This window comes from Podarcis tiliguerta (genome assembly GCF_965153285.1).
Source record: "Podarcis tiliguerta genome assembly, chromosome: 5".
Taxonomy (NCBI): Eukaryota; Metazoa; Chordata; class Lepidosauria; order Squamata; family Lacertidae; genus Podarcis; species Podarcis tiliguerta.
The window spans coordinates 86,446,060-86,468,210 of NC_139538.1; the positions used below are offsets into that span (position 1 = coordinate 86,446,060).

Sequence of the window (22,151 nt, forward strand, 5' to 3'; positions counted from 1 at the left end):
ATTGACGTGCAACTTGAATGCAAGATAGTACTGGTTGCTAGAGAACCATTGCTTTTGTATATATAGTGCCCCAGTCCTTTTATTGTAGTGCAAGGTGAAAAGAGGTAATAGAACCAGATACAATGACATCAGGTCATGTAAAGGTCAAGTGTAACTAGGAAGTAGGTGTGACAGGTACAGAATTGGGAGAATAGCAGTTTTATACACACTCCTGTCCATGAAAACAGCAGCAAAACTCCGACTCAAACCAATGAAATATCACACCTCATAAAATGTGAGAATCAGTCTCCTGATTGAAAATAACCGCAGAGGGCTATCTTTTTTGGGGAATGGATTGATTAGCCTTTTCCCTTCCTTGCATTTTGCCTCGTCTAAATCACCCTCTTTGTCTTGCTTTTCTGCAAGCACGAGGGGGGAAAAATACAGGGACTTTGTATCTTGTCCCTTATGGGTTGGAAAGCAAGCAGGAGAGAATGATTTTGAGAAGACAAAATGTCAGAAGGGAAAAGGGTTAAGCAGCCCACCCGTGGTTCTCTCATTGAAACTAGCAGCCTTCCACAGTTGCTTTTCTTCACTTGACCAGTGGTTGTGGACAGTTCTGGGCCCCTTGGAGGAACCAGTGTATTGAACACTCAGTGGCAGCATCACCTCCACCGTCTACAGCAGGTTTTCAGCCCAGTAGGTTGGAGCCTGAGGTTCACCACCCATGGCAGATCACCTGATATCACCATAGAACCATAGATGACATCTTTGAGATAAATGTTCTTCATAGAAGCTTTACTATGAGCTGTACAATCTGTGAGTAAGCCTTTCGCTTCAGCAATTATTTTCCCCACAAACATTTCACAGTATTGGAATATTTAAGCTGTTTTCATTCTTATTCAAATCAGAATATCTCTAATACTGCAAACCTCTTTCAGATCCTTGGCTGATTGTGTTTCACGGATAGATCTTGACTCCAGTCTCCCAGTCTTCTTGTCAATGTTTATACAAATATGGTTATGACAGTTCACTTTTATTTACAGTGCAGCCTACGATGCTATCCTTGAAAGAAATGTAGCAATCAAGAAGCTAAGTCGGCCATTTCAGAACCAAACCCATGCCAAACGAGCCTACAGAGAGCTTGTCCTCATGAAGTGCGTAAACCACAAAAACGTAAGTACCGTATTTTTCACCCCATAGGGCGCACCGGCCCATAGGGCGCACCTAGTTTTTTTGGGGGGAAATAAAGGAAAAAAAATTATTCCCCCCCCAGGCGCGGGGCTGGGGCCGGGGAAGCCCGAGCTTCCCCCAGCCCCCAGAACAGGCTGCTATCCGCAAGCCTAGGGAGCCCGCGGGAAGTCGCACCGGTCTCCCCAGGCGTGCGGATATCTGCCCGATATCACGCAGCTCTCCCACGGCTTGCGGAGAGCTGAGTGAAGCCTGCAGGCAGCTCTCTGCAAGCCATGGGAGAGCTGCGCGACTTCGCGCCGGGCTCCCACGGCTTGCGGATAGCTTCCTGAAGCCTGGAGAGCGAGAGGGGTCGGTGCGCACCGACCCCTCTTGCTCTCCAGGCTTCAGCGAAAGCCTGCATTCGCCCCATAGGACGCACACACATTTCCCCTTCATTTTTGGAGGGGAAAAAGTGCGTCCTGTAGGGCGAAAAATACGGTACATTTGTTCAGCGTTTAAATATCAACGGTAAGGGTCAAACTAGATGTGAGATCATTCTTACTCATGCATTTGCCACATTTGTGTGTAAAGATGGACAAACTGATCCTGTTTCTTTCACTATCATTAACCTTTTGTTGTAAAAATTAGCATCCCATTCTCCTCTTTAATGCTTAAATAGGACAGACATCACGTCTAATTTGGCATAGCAAGAAAAATAGAAAATAGGATACGGGACGGTTTAATTTGCTAGAAATGGATTATATTTTATTATGTTGATTTATACTATACTATCTTGATGATACTATACTGAATTGATGGGTTTTGGACACCAGCAATTTGGTATCTGTAAAATATTTATGTACTTCTTTTCAGCTAAACCTCACAAAGCGTTTTGCATAAAAAGATGAAAACAAGTGCAAATCAAAACTATATAACAAAACAACAAAGATAAGCTACAAGGAAAAATAATACTTTCCCCCATTCTCCATTTATTTATTTATTTCCACCCGTCCTACCCATGCAAAGCTACAATTGCATAAGTAAATTAAGTGTAAGATGAGAGTTACCTGTACAGTACAGCTAGTTGGGCTTGTCTTTGAGGTTATAGGTGAAAATGTGAGAGAGCTTCAGTGAAGTTCTGATTTGATCAAATGCTGTGTTTTCTTGCGTGTTTCTTTTTGCATTTATTACTTAACTCACTTAGAGACAAACAGACTGTTTGCAGGCCTTCATTGTGACTTGTTTCTTTCCCATAGATAATTGGCCTATTGAATGTCTTTACCCCACAGAAATCACTGGAAGAATTTCAAGATGTGTAAGTATAATTTTTTGTAAAACTTGTTCAGCGAGTACATTACGAATGCACAATTGATTTTATGACCTAAGTTGCTGCTCTCATCTGATTTTACGTTTTGATGTTCTTCAAAAGTTACATAGTGATGGAGCTCATGGATGCAAATCTCTGCCAAGTGATTCAAATGGAGCTCGACCATGAACGAATGTCCTATCTCCTCTATCAAATGCTGTGCGGCATTAAGCATCTTCACTCAGCTGGAATTATACATAGGGTTAGTGAGATTATTGCCGTTGTTTTTACATTCCTGTTTGGGGAGTATTTTTCTTTGCTGTTAAGCCGAGGAAGATTGCTGTTCACTTGAAATAAAACTGCCATGGTGGCTATGTTTTAAAGCAACTGCAGTTTCAAAACAGCCTTGAAACGCAGACCTATGTACAACACATTATAGTAGTCAACCCTATATCTTACTACAAGATGAAAGGCACTTCCTAGCAGAGAGGCCACCTGTGTGGTCATACCTCCAGATTACAAACTTAATCCTTTAGGGCAGGGTTGGGGAACCTGTAGCCTTCTAGATGTTGTTGAATCCCAACTCCCATTGTCCCCAGGCAGCATGAGACTTCTGGCTGAAAAAAACCCCTCCCCACACTTGTATCATAATTACCAGTTTGTTTTTTTATCTTCTATTGGGGACTTTCATGCTTGGCTTAGAATAATCTCTCTCTCTCTCTCTCTCTCTCTCTCTCTCTTGAAAGGATTTGAAACCTAGCAATATAGTAGTAAAATCTGACTGCACGCTGAAGATTCTTGACTTTGGATTAGCTAGAACAGCAGGAACCAGCTTTATGATGACACCTTATGTTGTGACTCGTTACTACAGAGCACCAGAAGTCATCCTAGGGATGGGATACAAAGAAAATGGTCAGCAACTTTCATTTTGTCCCTTAACATAATGTGCTTTATATCTTCTGTCCCTACACCCTGCACGTTACATTTTACATTTTTCTCAGCTGCTGAAACTTATTTTTTAAAATAACACCATGACCTAAGTATGCTAAATGTTTAATCCCACTATGTTATGTTGAAAGCATGTTAGGAAATACTATTTATACATTGAGGAAACATAGGATGCAGTTGTTTAGATGAAATATGCTCTTGGGGCAGTGTTTTCCTCTATCTGCACAAATAAGACTTTCCCACTCTATGCTAAGTCCACCGTCATCTCATGTTTGACATGGAGGTTCAGTTATCTAGAACTGATAATGGAAATGGATGTAAAACTTCATTCAAGCCACCACTCAGTTATCAGCTTTTATCCTGTAAAAGCTGCAGTGTGGTGGCTGCTGCTTGTAGCCTGAGATGGTGGCCAGTCTCCCACCTTTTCTGGGGATTGGAGAGACAGGTGATTATCTGTTGCAGATTTAGATTTACCAAAAACTTTCCCCACCATCTCCAGATAATGAAGGTGAATGAATAGGTAGGCTTTCACAGAGAGATAAAGATAGATGAATGATCAGAAGCAGCAATTGCTCCTTGCATCTAGTACTTGCACGATCCTTCCTGCTGTGTGGCTATGAGAAAGGAGTAACTGTGGAGACGACAGCTGCTCCTTTCCTGCTATCCCTGTGGGCAGCACGGAAGGGAGAATTAGTCAAACAATGGCTGTAAGATGCACCTGCCTCTGCTTTCAAGATCACACTTGTCATCTTCCTCTGGGAAGCCGTACTGCTCATTCACACTCCTTTTTACACTCTCCTACTAGGAAGAGAGGGACACGGGTGGCGCTGTGGGTTAAACCAAAGAGCCTAGGGCTTGCCGATCAGAAGGTCGGCGGTTCGAATCCCTGCCACGGGGTGAGCTCCCGTTGCTCGGTCCCTTCTCCTGCCAACCTAGCAGTTCGAAAGCACGTCAAAGTGCAAGTAGATAAATAGGTACCACTCCGGCGGGAAGGTAAACGGCGTTTCCGTGCAGTGCTCTGGTTCGCCAGAAGCGGCTTCGTCATGCTGGCCATATGACCCGGAAGCTGTACGCCGGCTCCCTTGGCCAATAAAGCGAGATGAGCGCCGCAAACCCAGAGTCGGCCACGACTGGACCTAATGGTCAGGGGTCCCTTTACCTTTACCTTACTAGGAAGAGAGGAAACCATGTTTGCTGCTTTTTATAGAGGTATCTACCATTTCGTCTTGCTTAGCTTCTCTCCGGGCAAGTGTTAGGGAGAGGATTGGGACAATAGAACATAGAAAGCTGCCTTATACTGAGCCAGGCCACCTTTCTCACACCTGATGTCCTATGTGATCCCAGGTGTAGGACAGGTAGAGATGTAGCTGCCAGTGCACCACCAGGAGCTGTAAAGTGCACTGGCGAGGGAAAGCAGGCTTCAACTCTCCCACTCATCAGCGGATGGATGATAGAGCCAAAGCCTGCTTCATCATCTGCGCTAACAAGTTCCCCGGAGCCACAATTCTCAGAGCGGCTTAACAACCAGTCCCATTTATTTATTTACTTAGTGCTAAATAGATTTATATACCGTCCTTCATCACAAGATATCAGGGCAGTTCACAAGATAAAAATACAAGGTAAAAGCACAAATACATACCATATTGGCGCGAATATAAGCCGCTCCATTCCTTGCTGCTCCTGACTGCATACTGGGTGTGGGGTAAGCTGTGCTGCTTTGCTGGCGGCCTTTCCCCTTCCTTGCTCTCTCCCTTCCCGGCCTTTGGGGAGAGGACAGGGGACTATGTGCAGGGAGGGTGCTTCTTCACCACGGCCCTGGCGCTGTTTGCCCCGCACTCCTGGTTGCATACCGTAAGGTCACAAATATAAGCCGCACTTTAACTTTTCACAGTCAGAATTTGGGGGGAAAGTGTGGCTTATATTCAGGCCAATATGGTAGTTAAAAAACGAAAACAACAATAGTTAAGATGAAAACAAAAGGGAGTGAGGGGAATAGGGGTTTCTGAACAACTCTCAGCATCTATAACTAACTCCAAGAATTACTTAGGGGAAGCCATGACTCTTTAAAGTGGTGTATTGAAATGTATTGCATGAATGTGGTTTCTACCAAGGACCTCAGAACTCTACTTCTTTAAGAGGTTCTGATGAACAGGAGCAGGAAATTCCCTACTGGAAAAGGAGAAGCTAATTTGCCTTGAAGTTGACCATGTTGTCTATAACAATGTGATGTTTGTTTATTAAATCTCTATACCACACTTCATCTGAAATCACGAGGCAGTTTACAAAATAAAAACACATAAATACATACCATAATAGGAAACAAAAACAATACCCCGTTCTCTCTCACATAGATTGCTTAATTGGCCAAAGGCCTGGGAGAAGAGTGATGTTTATGCCTGGCACCTAAAGATAGGCAACAAAGAGCTTCCCACAAACAGGGAGCCAGTATAGAAAAGGTCTGTTCTTGTGATTCTACCCTCCGAACCTCCCACGGAGGAGGCACAGGAAGAAGGACCACAGATGGTGATTGCAGGGTCTGGGTTGGTTCATATGGGGAGAGGTATTGCAGTCCTGAGCTGTCTTAAGGCTTTATAGGTCAAAACCAGAACTTTGGAATGGGCCTGGAAACTAATTGGCAGTCAGTGCAGTCAGGCCAAGATTGGCATTACATACCCAAACCATCTTGCCCCGGTGTTAGCACACCAGTCCACCTTAGGAAGCTGTTTCAGGGAGCTCTGGTATAAATTAAGGGGTACCTTGTGATAAGAAAGGATGCTGTGCTTAGAATTCAAAGGGGACACTTTTTGCATAGCAGCTGCCTTAGCTCCAGTGGCGCAGCCTTGTTTGTGGCACATTCTTCCCAGAGAAGGCTCTCCATATGGATGCCACTCAACTTAACCATGGATGATGGTGCTCCCAGAGAAGAGACTCCAGAGATGAACAAAGTACATAGGCAGGTTGTGGTGGGAGCAGGTATCTGTTCAGGTACCTGTGTGAAAAGCACAACTACAAGTGTTTAGTTAGAAACTTGTACCCCAGGCTCTAGCACTTTGAATTGTGCTCAGAAATGGCCTGGAAGTTCTCTTGATACCCTCCAGGCAGTCCTGGTCCTGGTGGCTGTATGATGAGCTAATGGTAGTTTCCAAGCAGTCTTCAGAGGCAGGCACATGTATAGTACATTAGAGCACTCAACACTAGACGTTTATCAGAGCATGGATAATTGTGACCAGGCTGTCTCCATCCTGGAGAGATCCCAGCTGGTTTGCCATCCTAAACTGATAAAAGGCACTCTTTTGGCACAGAGGCTAGCTGGGCCTTTGGTGACAAGGGTGCATCTAGGAGCCAGCCCACCTATCCCTTGATATTTTAGAGGGAGTGGAACCCATCTAGAACTGGTTGAACACAGTCTCACTAGATGAGCCACCTACCTCACTGATATTCTACCTTTTTGAGATTGATTAATTCTCATTACTAATTATGAACTTGTGTGTATTTTCCTCTGTCATTTCAGCTGTTTGTTAAGGAATTTGGTTATTGTTAATCTTTTCTTAATGAACAAGAATTTTTGTTTTTTTTAGCTTTCAAGTATTGGGGGTTTACTCTACTTCTGCTTAGCAAGTTGCATTGAAATGTAATGGGAGCTATGTAAGGACGCTATTCTCCTGTGACCATTATTGCTTCCATTGGGTCCCACTCAGAACACGTTTTGGACATATGGAGCTGTGTGTGTGTGTGTTCTAAAAATACGTTTACAGCTTGATCCCATGATTGCTTCTTCCTTTTTGGTGCTTTCTCTGCAGATAGTAAAATGCAGTCATGCCCTCCTGCTTCTTTAATTTTCAGTGACAATTTGCTTTGCTTCTTCTTTTTGTGCTACAAACATAGTGGATTTATGGTCTGTTGGGTGCATTATGGGAGAAATGGTTTGCCACAAAATCCTCTTTCCAGGAAGGGACTGTATCCTTATACTGCTGCAGCATGTGAATTTTTGGGTAACTAATACCTTGTGACTCTCTTCTCCCTTTGCCCCCCCCCCCAAATATTCCTTGGAAAATGCTTATAACTCCCTCCACCCACCCACCCACCCTTAAAAGGCTCATAATTATTTTCTCTGGATAAGTATAAAAATTATTAGAATAAATTTGGTTCTATTGAGGCTGCATTTAGCAGTAGGAAATAGTCTCTGCTGGTATGATAGCAAGCACATCTTCACATTTCTCATTCATTTTCATCCTGCACTGCTCTTTATTATCATTGGTTTTTTTTTCCTTTTAAAGTCCCTTTTGCTTTTCTTTTAATCAGTTAATGTCATTGCATTTTGTTTTCAGTTGACATTTGGTCAGTGGGGTGCATCATGGGAGAAATGATCAAAGGTGGTGTATTATTTCCTGGTACAGACCGTATCCTTACTTTGGGCCTAGAACTGAATGATCAAAAGTCAAATGTATTCTAGCATTTTCCTTTCCAACATCAAATAATGCTGTCTCCAGCTGCCGAGGCTTTAAAAGTCTATTGTTTCAAACATTTATACAGTTTGCTGTTTGCTCCAATTAAGAGCATAGGCCTCCTTGCTTTGTAAACAAAGTGGTTTTTATAGGCTCCAGAACAGTAAAAAGTTTTGTGTTGATTAACAGTTCCACCAGCCGGAGGAACACCTTGTATGGTTGTGTCTTTGTGTGATTTGGGCTTGAACACAGAAGTGTTTCTAGTGGGCAGCATGTGCAAAATTAGTGAGATCTATTTAATATCCTGCTGCTTTTTTCCCTCTGTAACTTCATTTTTTGCATTTTCTCCTTTCTATTGAGTACAAGGGTATTGTCTTAATTGTTTATGTTTAGCTTTATGTCCTAACAGAGCTAGTTATTTAACATGCTTGTTAATCTTCATTTGTGTGTGGACACCTTCATTAGTGGTACAGCTAATTAGTAGTGTTAACAGGTTGGGGCAATAGGAGCACCTGCTCTGGATACCACTTGGAGAGTAGCATGAGATGGGCATCACTTACACAATGACTGACCCTTGGATAAGTGTTTGCTTCTCTGGTTTCTCCTCTCTCTCTGGTCCTTTAACATTTTTGTTAGCAATCATTTCTGACTCTCATAACGTATTTTGCTACAAGTGATTCCCTGACTGATGCAGAACTGTTCTTGGCTTAGATTGAGGTATGGGGAGAAGACTGATTGGTTTACTGGGTTTGATGGGACAAAAGCACCACACCCTGTACTGTCAATCTTCTTGATATTCCCTTCAGTGTGATTAATAGGGCAAGGGGTGTTTTGGAAGACATTTTCTCAAGTGATGATCACAGGTTTCCCCAAATTACCAGACATTCAAAAGGGAGAGATACAGAAGTCATGGGAGAGTTCAACTACCCTGATATCTTTTGGAACTCAAACTCTGCCAGCAATGTAAGGTCCAGCAAATTCCCCAGTTGCCTTACTGACAATTTCATTTCCCAGAAGGTTGAAGTCACAACAGGGGGATCATCTATCTTGGTCCTGGTCCTCACCTACAGGGAGGAGGTGAACTGATCGATGAAGCAGAAGTACTGGGAGCCTTGGGAGGAAGTGATCATGTCCTCTTGGGTTTCATTATACAGAGGCAACGTGAAGCTGAGGGTGGTCAAACACGCACTCTGAACTTTAAGAAGGCTGATTTCGAAAAGCTTAAGGAACTAGTGGGTGAGATCCCATGGTCAGAAATAGTCAAAGAGAAGGGATGGGAGTTTTTTAAAGGTGACATATTGATGACACAAATGCAGGCGATTCCAGCAAGAAGGAATAGTGAGAGACACCTAAAGAAACTGGTGTGGCTGCACAAGGAGCTTACAGATGAGCTGAGATTTAAGAAGGGCATGTATAAGAAATTGAAGGGAAATCATGAAGGAGGAGTATACCTGAGTAACCTACAGCTGCAGGGAGATGGCCAGGTGCAAGAAAAGTTACGGATATATAAATATATGGATAGTTTCCTTGGCTATGCTCAAAGCAAGAGGAGGATATATTATAGCCATCTTCAAATATCTAAAGGGCTGTCACATGGAAGATGAAGCAAGCTTGCTTTCTCCGGTTCCAGAGAGCAGGACCCAAACCAATGGATTCTAGTTACAAGAAAGGAGATTCCGACTAAACAGGAAGAACTTTCTGACAGTAAGAGCTGTTTGATAGTGGAACAACCTCGCTTTGGAGGTGGCGGACTCTCCTTCATTGGAGGTTTCTGAGTAAAAGTTGGATGGCCATCTGTCATGGATGCTATAAATGAGATTCCTGCATAGAAGGGGGTTGGACTAGATGACCCTCAGGATCCCTTCCAATTCTACGAGTCTGTGAAATATTGATTTCCTAAGAGTACTTCTTGGCTCAGGAACAGAAGATCAGCAGACATACATAAACATATACAGAGAGTAAAGTTAATAAGCTATGTTCACATAGGCGTTCCCTATATGCTAAATGGTTTGCTTCTGGGTTTGTATGGTGTCGTAGACGATTTTGAAATTTGATATTGAATCTTAGGTTGTGATGTCTTATTCTGTTGATTAGGCTACGGATTGGAGAACTCAGATTAGTTCAACTGGATCAATTATATGTGAACTTTCATATTTTTATTCTCAAGGTTTAAAAATTGTTAGCATGGTGAAAGAAAATAGTTTCAGTTAAACCTGTTGCCAGATTGTTCAGAAAGAAGTAATATTCAGGTATTTTCCCGTGTATTTTTCCTGCTAAGTTTTCTAAACTCTCCAGAACAGCCTTGAACGTGGCAGTCCTAACAACGGAGGGGGAAACTCAGACTTTTGGTTGATTCAAATTCTTTCTGTTTTCTATACTGTTCTGAAAGCCTCTAAGTGGCATTTTGAAATGCATGAGATCCTGTGCGCCAGGTGAGACTAGCCCTTGTTGAGATCATAGCGAAAAGAGCAGTTATTTGATTTAGCCATCATTGGTTCTCTAACAAGTTATTGTTGGCCATAGCTCTCCCATTTATTGTTGGTGTAGTTTTAACATGGCCTTTGTCCTGAACGCTACATAAACAATTTTCCTTAGCTGCTTCACCTCAGATATTGATCAATGGAATAAAGTTATTGAACAACTAGGAACGCCGTGCTCAGAATTCATGAAGAAGCTGCAGCCAACAGTGAGGACATACGTGGAGAATAGGCCTAAATATGCTGGTTATAGTTTTGAAAAGCTCTTCCCAGATGTCCTGTTTCCAGTTGATTCTGAACATAACAAACTGAAAGGTAAGAGTTTTGAGCAGTGAGTGCTTCACTTTGATTTCCACTGTGGCAGACATAAGCCCATGTGCCTCTTTCCCTTTCCAGCTCAGATGGAGGAGTCAGAGGCTAGTTTTGGTTCTGTGCTTCCATCCAGCAAATGCAGAACCAAAACAAAGCCCAGCCTTCTTTCCATCTTTGAGAGCGGGTTGGGATAATCCTCGGTTCCAGGGTTGGGAACATGCCTTGCATTTATCTTGCTCTCTAGAGGCTGGCTGACACATCGCCATGATGAAAGTAGTGAGCAAGACTGTAGAGCCTTGCTCATAAACTACAGTGGTGCCCCGCAAGATGAATGCCTCGCAAGACGGAAAACCCGCTAGACGAAAGGGTTTTCCGTTTTGGAGGTGCTTCGCAAAACGAATTTCCTATGGGCTTGCTTCGCAAGACGAAAATGTCTTGCGAGTTCCTGCGGGGTTTTTTCCTCCCCCCCCCTTTTTCCCAAGCCGCTAAGCCGCTTATCAGCTGATCTGCTAAGCCGCTTAACAGCTGATCCGCTAAGCCGCTTATCAGCTGATCCGCTAAGCCGCTTATCAGCTGATCCGCTAAGCCCACTAAGCCGCTAATAGCGCTAAGCCACTAATGGGCTTGCTTCGCAAGACGAAAAAAACTGCAAGACGAAGAGACTCGCGGAACGGATTCTTTTCGTCTTGCGAGGCACCACTGTACATTGATAGTGAAGCAGCTAGTTTGGTTGTATCGCCAAATAGGCTGTATAATAATAAGTTTGTTCCTTATTTTGCTTATGGCTCTCACCCCACCCTTTTCCATGCTGCCCGAAATGTTTAAATATTACATCCTATATTAAATGTTACACCTGCAGCCAGTCAGGCAAGAGATTTGTTATCCAAAATGCTGGTGATCGACGCATCAAAAAGAATCTCAGTAGATGAAGCTCTACAGCACCCATACATCAATGTCTGGTATGACCCTTCAGAAGCAGAAGCAGTAAGTTTTATTTATTATTTAGAATCTGGATTCTTTTGCTGACAGGGACACCACCGATCATGGTGTCTGGTGCCGGAAGGTAGCCCAAAAGGCTGGTTGTCTGCTCTGCAGCTTATAGTTTATTCTTTACATGATTGAATTGGAGTTTCAGAAGGTTCAGGATAAGCTGAGCCAAAATGGGAGGCATTGCAAAAAGCTTTGCCAGAATAGAAATCAACCCCCTTTTGAAGGAAAGTGGTCCTAAAACTAATTTATTCTGAGATGAGCCCTAGGCTCTGTTTGCCCTGGCACATAGCTAAATCTTTTTTTCTTTTTTTTAAAGTCTTTTTTTTTATTTTACAAAATACAGATACAGTGGTACCTCTGGTTGCAAACGGGATCCGTTCCGGAGGCCTGTTGGCAACATAAAAAGCCTGCAACCTGAAGTGCCGTATCTGCACAGGTGCGTGGCACAATTTGGTGCTTGTGCGCATGCGCGAAGCGCGATTCAGCGCTTCTGCACATGCGCAAGCGGTGAAACCCGGAACTAACCCTTTCTGGTACTTCTGGGTCTCTGCGGGAAGCGACCTGAAAAAACGTACCATGAAGCAAGCGTAACGTGAGGTATGACTGTACAGTCATACCTTGGGTTGTGAACACTGCGGGTTGCATGTTTTCAGGTTATAGACGCGGCGAACCCGGAAGTGCCGGAACGGGTTACTTCTGGGTTTCGGCGCTCGCGCATGCGCACACATGCCAAATTGCATCACGCGCGTGCAAATGCGGCGCTGCAGGTTGCGAATGTGCCTCCCGCACAGATCACGTTCACAACCTGAGGTTCCACTGTAAACGAAAAGTAAAAAAGCAAACCATATCTATATAAGGAAATTCTCTGGATCTCGGGACTTCCCCCCCATCCCCCTCCATGGGGTATCACAGCACATAGCTAAATCTGGCTGGCTGTGTGGCAGTCATCATTTACTTTTTTTAATTAAATATATTGGTCACTTTTTTTTTTTTTTTTGCCATGGCACCTCAAAGTGACTTATATTAAAAACAACAACAACACACACATGAAAACCAGGGAAAGAAATACATTAAAACATCCCACCCACTATAGAAGGCCATAGATAGTTCAAAGCCAAATGCCCCACGTAAGATGCGTTGCGCAGATAGGGGTGCAGCTTGGGCCATCAGCCGAAGCTGGTGGAAGGCACTCCGCACCACTGAGGTCACCTGAGTCTCAAGCAACAGCAATGGATTCAATAGTACCCTTAAGCTATGTACCTGCTCCTGCAGAGGAAGTGTAACCCATAGGTAGGCAAACTAAGGCGCAATAGCCTTCTCAATCCGGCCTGCGGACGGTCCGGGAATCAGTGTGTTCTTACATGAGTAGAATGTGTCCTTTTATTAAAATGCATTTCTGGGTTATTTGTGGGGCATAGGAATTTGTTTATCCCCCCCCCCCCCCATATAGTCTGGCCCCCACAACGTCTGAGGGACAGTGGACCGGCCCCCTGCTGAAAAAGTTTGCTGACCCCTGGTCACTGTAACCCCTTCAAGAGCAGGCAACCCCCCATCTGTCCAGTCTAGCGAACTGTCCATTAACAGTGCCTCAGTCGTAACTGGACTGAGTGTCAGCTTGCTGGCTCTCATCCAGTCCACTGCCAAGGCAAGACAGCGGCCCAGCACATCCACTGCCTCACCTGCCGATGTAAAGGAGAAATAGAGCTGTGTTTCGTTAGGATATTGCTCCAAAACTCCAGATGACCCCATTTAGCGGTTTCATGTCACGAAGCTAAGACTGCTTGCAAAAGAGGGAAAGGGAGATAAAATTTGGCTGCCAAATATCTGTGAAAAGGGTAGGATTAAGCCCTGGCAGGGGGGCCCTTCAAAATAACTTGAAGAGCATTCGGCTCAGCACTATATTATTATTATTATTATTATTATTATTATTATTATGCTTTTTTATGACTCCTACACATTATGTGCAAGGTTCAGAGTTTCCAAGTTATGCTGTAAGTGTAATTATATGAATCTTCATTTATTTATTTTTTTGAGGGAGCAGGATTTTCATTTGTATCGTCGTTTTCACTTTGCTGATGTCCAACTCATGGACGTCTTATGCATCATGGGGCAGGTTGGCACTCGTAACTCCTAAGCATTTATTCTGCTGCATACAGCTAGTTGTAGCATTGGGATTATTTTCAAGAAGTGGATTGAGGATTTAGCACACTAATTAGCACTGCTGATTAGCAGCCTAAACATAGAGGGGACTCAGTGAATTTCAGAATCCTGCTGTATAGCAGGAAATCTAGGGAAATGCAAGTGGAATGATGGGCATGTACAGTATTCCTACAAAGCAGTGTTGGTCAGCTTAGAGGCACAAGTGTAAGTTATGCCACTTCTTGTGGAAAAGGTCCATTTAAATTATCTATGTTTATGCATGTGATCGGGACGCGGGTGGCGCTGTGGGTTAGACCACAGAGCCTAGGACTTGCTGATCAGAAGGTTGGCGGTAAGCATCCCTGCGACGGGGTGAGCTCCCGTTGCTCAGTCCCTGCTCCTGCCAACCTCGCAGTTTGAAAGCACGTCAAAGTGCATGTAGATAAATAGGTACCACTCTGGCGGGAAGGTAAATGGCGTTTCTGTGCGCTGCTCTGGTTCGCCAGAAGCGGCTTAGTCATGCTGGCCACATGACCCGGAAGCTGTATGCCGGCTCCCTCGGCCAGTAAAGCGAGATGCGCGCCGCAACCCCAGAGTCGGTCATGACTGGACCTAATGGTCAGGGGTCCCTTTACCTTTACCTCTAGGCATGTGATCAACATTGGGCCCTTGTCACAATACCCTCCCCCAGTGACATAGCAGGAACAAAAATTCTACATAATACTAGGTCCTTGAAGAATTTCATGGCTGGTGTGTAATTCAAAATAATTAATAAATTGAGGGCCTGGGATCCTGGGATCAATACTGAAATTGAGAGTGTAAATTTATATTTGCTACCTTTTATGCAGTTTTCTGCCACATTTTTGTTTTCAGCCTCCTCCAAAGATACCAGACAAGCAGCTGGATGAAAGAGAGCACACAATAGAAGAATGGAAAGGTGAGGTTAATACTTTAAGTATTAATATTATTAGCAATGAAGCTTTTGCTGCACTGTTTTAAGATGCTAAAGTGTGGTGGGAACTGCATTTGCCCCCACAAACTGTGTTGGGAATAACAGCCCCCAACAATTTTCTAAATCAGCAGGTTCCTGAACACTTGGGTTGGTTGGTGGTTCTTTTTCTCAGCCTTTAGTCCTGTAATGATGATGATGATAATAATAATAATAATAATAATAATAATAATAATAATAATAATAATAAAAAATAATATTTTATTATGTATACCTTGCCCATCTGGCTGGGTTTTCCCAGCCACTCTGGGTGGCTCCCAGCAGATGATCAAAAACACAATAAAACTTCAAACATTAAAAACTTCCCTAAACAGGGCTGCCTTCAGATGTCTTCTAAAAAGTCAGATAGTTGTTTATTTCCTTGACATCTGATGGGAGGGTGCCACTACCGAGAAGGTAGAACTTGTGCAAGCTTATTAATATATAGCTTATTTATATCTGCTGGATCAAAGTTCCATTTGGTTCAACATCCTGTTTCCAACCAGATGCCTTTGGGAAGCCCACAAATAGGGCAATGAATCACATGAGTACTGTACTTAATGTTCAGTTATCATTTTGTGCTCACAGCTAGCTAAAGTAGGAGATTGGTATCCATTATTTCAGTGCCTTCTTATGAAGGAAGTACAAAATCTAATCTGCATGTAGCTGGAAAAGAACAATGAAGTGTGGGTATCATGAATAAGTTAATTAAAGTGGAGTGAAAGAATACGATCCTGTGTAAGTATCATCATCTTTGCATGGCCAGGGAGGCAGTTAGTTGTATGGCTCAGAGTCATGCAGAAAAGGAGAGACCAAAGGTCAGAGAGAAACTTGGAACAAAATGTGTGGGAATTAAGTTATAAAAGGGGCTTCTCCTTGGATTTTGATAAAAGCATTGCTTTTAAAATCCCTTGCACATTTTAAGAATTGGGTGTTATAGTATCCATTAACTAGCTTTTGATATATCCAAATGGGATCTGTAAAGGCACTATAATGGCCACCTCTCTTCAGGACTAATATCCATGCCTCTGTATTTTTCTTTCTAGAATACTAGCAGTGCAGCTCTTGGAAAAGGCACCCAATGTGTATTTGAAGTCTCTTGCTTTGGTAGATTTTCTGTTTCTGATAGTGTACTGGAGTTTTCCTAGTTTTGTGGTTGAAGAATCATTTGACCCAGAAGCATTTAAGGAAGCAAACATTGCCTGCAGATATCGAGGAGTCGGGGTGGGTGTGGCCTTTTCAAAACGCTTTTTTATGTGCTCCTCCTCAAGAAAACCCTGAAGCTGTTTGCTCAGCGAGTTGCTCAGTTTTGCAAAGTGGAGCAGAACGGCGGTATTTCACGGGTGCATTGTTTGACTTGCGTAATGTACCACATTCTCTGCTTTCTGCTTGATCAACAGAGTTATGTTCAGTAGAACATGTGAAACTTGCTATACAGGAGTCTGTTTCTGTGGCTTGTTTGAAATACTGTATGGATAACACTATACCTGGTGATTTTCAGAGTTGATTTACAAGGAAGTTATGGACCTGGAGGAGAGAACCAAGAATGGCGTTATATGTGGACAACCGCCTCCTTTAGGTTGGTTTACAATAAAAGTGCTGTTGCTCTAGTTTCTGCCACTTAGCCCTCTTCAGGTGTTTGTGCTGGAGCATGGAGAAGGAAGCGAGGACAGCCCTTCCGCATTCCCATCCACCTTCACTACATGGAGAAGAGCTGTCTGTACCAGGCAACCTGCTCTACAGTACTCATGTGCATTTTACACACATACCCAGTTACCCATTATTGCCATGATACAGTAAGTCATTTTAGAAGCCTACAAATTTCTGTGATGGTGTATGCACAATCCAACAAAGTGGCAGGTGTATGCACAATCCAACAAGGTGGCAGGTGTAGGTCTGTTAATATCTGCATGCAGTAAATACACCTGCCTCCTTCACTGTGAATAGCCATGTGCAGCTGTCTCAGGTCTTTGGGGCCTGTTTGGGTCTATCCGACCTCAAAAAAGATCTTTGAGGGATCCAAACACTAATCCCAATTCTCTGTTGCTAGATGTTACCTTAAGAACATGAGGTGGAATAATGAAGGAACAGGTTCAACATTTTTGTCTTACAAACATCCCATCAGTGCAAGCGTATCAGCTTGGCAGATGGAATTATCCTACCCCACAAAGCCAGTTGAGGAGGGGAAATCCCTGTTATGCAAGTGGAAACCCTTGCTTGCGCTGGGCTTTTGCTGGCAGGATCCATTTGGTGAATCCCATCCAGTTTTCAGTACTTACTCCATCAGCCCTTTCCCAAATCTTTGTGACTGCTGAACTCTGGAGAAATAACTCACTGAGTTAAAGGCTGCTTCTCCACTTGAGCTCAAAGAGTTTTGCTAGTCTGCTTTCTGTCTGTCACTTTGAAAAAGCAGCTTTTGGGGCCCCCTAGAGAGACTGAGGACTTCAGGAAATCCCTGATCAGACTTGCATTGCCTAGCTAACAGTGTAATCTGACTTGGGCATATGCAAACCTCACCTGAATCACCCATGTTTGCCTTGTAATTCAGGAAGGAGACCCCTGTTGGTTACCTGGTCTTTCTTTGTTGGAGCCCTATAATTGGGGGAGGTTTTTTTGTTTGTTTCCATTTTAAATAAATGGGAGTTAGATATCCTTGCTGATCTACTTCAGACCACTCAGAGATCTACTGGAGTCCGTTTTTGGCATAGACAACACATGGCAACTGCAACCTTTGCACCAGGCAGGCAAGTCACCCTCCGCTCTGCACACGTGTCAGTCATAAGCTCACCTGTGTCCCTAATGATGGAATCCCCCAAGGCGTATCCTCTGTGGGCATATTTGTTCATCCTACCAAAGGGTTCTATTTTCTCTTCAGAGCAACTTCCACCTCCCAGGGCCTCCATTCTCTGTGACTGTGGAAGGCCTGCAACTCTGGCAGTGGGGTGCTGTTGTCATATCCCTGAAGGCCTTGTCCCCCCAACCTCTCTGATTCTCAGCTTCTTGAGGTCAGCTGCCTTGGCCTCACAGGGACGAACTTGATCCCTGAGGGCCAGGAGCTCATGCACCAAGTACCCATCCACAACCTCTGTCCAGCAGAGAGCCATGTAATATTTTGCACAGTATGATTGATAGCCCCTAGACCCCTCCTGACTTTCTATCTATAGTGCCTGCTGTTTGTTAGGTAGATTTACTGTGGATCTTGGCATTTCTTACATCAGTAGCTTTGTAGGGGAGTAATCTGCTCTGGCCTCCTCACTCCTACTGCCAAACTCGCCAGCTAACATGACCCTTTGCCACAGGTTGAGATGCTTTGCCGACTGGGCCACCCTTTTTTTCTTTGCTTACAAAGTGGACTCCCCCTGGCTTGGTTGCCCCAGCTGTTGCTGCAGCCAGTTAGGTCAGGAGCGCCTTGTTAGAAAAATGCAAGGAGGAGTGGCTCAATTATTGGGCTGCACCCGGTTCCAGTGAGTAGAAATCTGAAATGGGATTTGGGGTCATCTTAGCCCCCCACCCCCGGTAAATGGATTCTTTTTTGTCAGGGGGCTTGACAAAGGTGGGTTAAGGTAAAGATATGGGCAGTGAAGGACCTCTGGGATTGCAAGAAGTTGACTCCCTGTGGGACTTTTTAAAATTGAGCTGATTTTTAACTTATTTTGAAACTTAACCAAAAGCTGAGCTTTTAACTTGGATTGAGTTTTACCTTTCCACTTAGCTCATATACAGCACTTAATAACTTTGCGATAAGCTTAATCTTGAGCTTCAACTGAGTGTGGTTGGTTGGTTTTTGTTTTAGAACCTAAGTTGCCCTCTAGCTTTAAGTTGTAACTTAGACTGTCTGGTTTTTTAAAACGGCACTGAAAGCTGACACTCAAGGGGTTGTTTTAAAGTTTATCCTAGTTTTTAACTGGTTTTAAATGGAGCTGAAAGCTGAAACGTTTAACCTGGAATGAGATCTAAGCTTACACTTAGCTGATGTGCTGTCCTGTGTAACCTAAAACTGAATCCTGCAAGACTTAAGTTTAAGCAGCCTGTTATGAGCCAAGTGCATTAATGGCCAGTCAGAGTGAAAACGAGCCAGTGAAGGAGGCCAGTCTCTCTGTAACCGAATTGATGTTCTGTTTCTCATAGCACAGGTGCAGCAGTGATCAATGGTTCTCGGCATCCCTCTTCATCGTCATCTGCCAATGACGACTCTTCAATGTCTACTGACCCAACATTGGCCTCCGATACAGACAGCAGCCTAGAAGCCTCCGCAGGCCCCCTGGGTTGCTGTAGATGACTACTTGACGTACTGGGGGACGGGATTCTCTTAGTTACAAAAATTGGTGGTATTATTTGGGGGCGTGTTTTCAGAAGTAATTGTGGGATTCATTTCAGAGTGCTAATTTTAATTTAAGTTGCGTTTTAAAAGTAAGCCACAATACTTTCCTGTAATAAATTGTACAGTATTAATAATTTTTATCATGAGTTTTTAAATTTGCATATGTTTTACTACTGTGATGTGGACCTCGTTTTTAAAAATTACATTATTAAATGTAACACTGCTGTCCCGTTTGTTACACGACAGCTTTATTTAAGGTTTACTTGAGTTTCGGAATCATTTTATTAGGGTATCTCTGTGTGTTGCACACCCTTTTTCAGTCCATAAGCTAAATGTTTTATTTTTAGCCATTTGAGTGGTTAAACTATCTAATTATAGGCTAAGGTATAGCCACGGAGATAGCAGTCCTGAACAGAGACATCTCCTGCGGTATATAGGGAACATTATATAAGCTCTGACAGTGTCACGTTTTCTTGTGCCCAAAGGAATCACTCAAAACAAGATGAAGAAGCATGATAGAGCACGCCGCCTTTGCCATGCAAATTTAACTTGCCCCATAGTTAAATAGATTAACAATGCAAATTCATGTTTCCCACGCTGAATATGGTTCTGTGGTGCTCATTTCTCTACCTTCCTTGCATATGCAGGCTAGTGCATCTCTTAGTTTATAAAGCGCTCTTTCCCCCAAATTTAGCACTTTCTCCTTACACAGCATCCTGTCGCTTCAGGACCTGCAGCGAATGCATTGCATTGTCCATTGTGCTGCACTGACAGCGTTCCTCTTTTGCCTCACCGTGTCATTGGAGCGGCATAGAAAACCCCCCCAAACTGACAGTGGGTCATTCTGAAGCCATGAGAATCGGGTAGCATTTCAGCACAGAGATCCCAACTTTGGGCGTGCTCCCTTAAAAAAAAAACAACCAACCACCAACAACGAACTATGTAGAAATGTTAAATATAATGTAAAATGGTGCTGCTCTTCACTGAAGTATGTTAACTGTTTACAGTGTACATTATTGAATGATATTTTTTTGTGCAACCGATTAAGTTCTGTGTGAGTAAAACAATCATTGGGAATTTGTCCTTAGGAAATGCAATGTTTGTGAATTTAGGCTGTGCTGACTGCCTTGCGTAGATAGAAGTATTTTGTGTAGTGGATTTAAATGTGAACAAAACTGTACATCAGTGCTGCCTACAGAAGCAAATATTAAACGATAGCACAAGTATCTTGTTGGACACAACCATGAAGGCTGAGAGAATTGAATCTTGCCTGAAACTGTTTGGTTCTATCCATCCAGTTCTTTGGAAGTGAAAGTCTGTTTCTTTGCTTGCTTGCTTGTTTTTAAAGAGAGGCTACTTCTTTTCAAATTTTTGTTTGGTCTGTGTTTGTTTTCAGTGGCTACAAGAAAAGCAAATGTTTTCAGGCAGCATGGGAGAAAACAGGATTGGGTGATTTCACATTGTTTGCCATTCTGAAAAGTGGCAGAATGGCAGGCAGTAGATTTGGCGGGTGGGTAGGGGAAGATGGGGAAACTTTGCCATGTGGTCCAGATTTCGATGATGTAGTGGCATTTATTTTCGAACCCTGCCCCTTACTACCCTAGCTAGGGCAATTCCATACCTCTTTCCATCCCAGAATATAATGGTGCCTTTGTAGACCCTGGCTTTCTTCTCGTTCAATACTTTTTCAACCAGCTATATACCTCCCCCCGCATGTGAATTCAAATAGACTCAAATAGAGCTATTGATTCATATAGGGCATTCTTGTTTTATCTTCTCCACTTCTTGGGGTCAGAAACTGCAACGCTAGAGAGACTAGCAGGAAAAAGCAATAAATGTATAAACCACAGGCAACAATGCTTTACGAGATTAAGCTGAAATGCTACCACACTTTAAAGGGTTGGGGGGAAGTGGTCAGAACTGGCACCCTCTCCCTCTAGTTGAAGTGGGATTTACAAGGCTCTTAATTTATGTTAAATATGTTTGTTTACTTTAATTTTGAAGCATGGCATCCTGGCAATGAGTAAAAGTGTGTCATCTTGTTATGGTCCTTGAGGAATGTGTGAGCTTTGATGTTGGAACCAGTGGTGGCATTATGGGCCCAGATTAGAGATTCTAATCTGTTTACAGCAGTCATCATATCTAGTTTGGTTATAGTTCTTAGAGCTGGTCTGAAAAATGATAATTTTGTTAATTTTTGGGAGCCCGCTTGACAACTCTTGAAAATTCCCAAGCCAGTTTTTTAACCTGAAGCCCACAGTACAGAACGAGGGACAGACTGGTGTCTTGAATGAATGTTTCCTTTTTCTATAGCTGGAAAAAATAATCAACACCTTAACTGAGGATTACACTCAGATGCTGAACACTGTGCATGGGCTCTGTCTTGCTTGTGAGATTCTCAAGAGGCTGAACCACGTCTGGAAATTGGGCAGTGGATTACAGTAACTCTTATCTTTCTTTCCCCCAATCCCAGAAAAGCAATTTCTTCTTACGCATTTATTGTGCGCATATATATTATCCAGCGTCTCACCTTCCTGGTTTCCCTGAAATGAACTTAATGCCATTTTTGCAAAACCTGTGAACGTTTCTGAACTGTTTAAATGCAGTTTTGCCTACTGGGTCCCTCAAATTCCATTGTTTGGTTGAAGGCACTTGACATTTTTCCGGGGCCTCCAGCATTCTCCTTGTTGCCTACCCTATCTCATCTGAGAACACAACCACAGCCCTTCCCCACTATGTCAAACAGAAGTAGTAGAGGCAGAAAGTAGGGCTACTTATAAAAATTGTAATAAGCCACATGTTGTGCGAAACCACATCAGAGGAGGAGATTTGCGTGGCTTTTGGGCAGCTGGGTATTGTGGGTCAAACTCCAAAACACCTTTCAACAGATGTTCTCCTAAAACGTAGCTTGTTTGGAAAGGACATCCTAAACTTCTGTTGGAGGTTGAAGAGAATTGAAAGAAAGTGAACCAGTAGCAGGGTTGTCCCTTCTGGTGAATGGAGCTCCATAAAATAATGCAGTCTGAGAGATGCCGGAGTCCTGGGGGATTCCTTGCTCACATCCTGCTTGTGG

At 43.3% G+C, this 22,151-nt stretch overlaps 1 protein-coding gene across 6 annotated transcripts in view; it reads left to right on the top strand.

The window, feature by feature from the left end:
* MAPK8 (mitogen-activated protein kinase 8) overlaps positions 1-20,446 on the top strand; it is a 29,080-nt gene extending 8,634 nt beyond the window's left edge. For 2 of the 6 annotated variants that reach the window (XM_083440512.1, XM_083440513.1), the window contains exons 4-13: positions 1,026-1,155; positions 2,409-2,467; positions 2,582-2,720; positions 3,205-3,370; positions 7,292-7,363; positions 10,461-10,643; positions 11,500-11,624; positions 14,643-14,706; positions 16,259-16,336; positions 18,886-20,446. In XM_083440512.1, the coding sequence (XP_083296638.1) occupies positions 1,026-1,155; positions 2,409-2,467; positions 2,582-2,720; positions 3,205-3,370; positions 7,292-7,363; positions 10,461-10,643; positions 11,500-11,624; positions 14,643-14,706; positions 16,259-16,336; positions 18,886-18,902 (1,033 nt within the window). In that variant the 3' untranslated portion in view covers positions 18,903-20,446. Of the gene's footprint in view, positions 1-1,025; positions 1,156-2,408; positions 2,468-2,581; positions 2,721-3,204; positions 3,371-7,291; positions 7,364-7,734; positions 7,807-10,460; positions 10,644-11,499; positions 11,625-14,642; positions 14,707-16,258; positions 16,337-18,885 lie in introns of all 6 variants that reach the window. The other 4 variants (XM_083440510.1, XM_083440508.1, XM_083440511.1 and 1 more) reach the window with 3 other exon arrangements.
* The last annotated feature ends 1,705 nt before the right edge of the window (positions 20,447-22,151 follow it).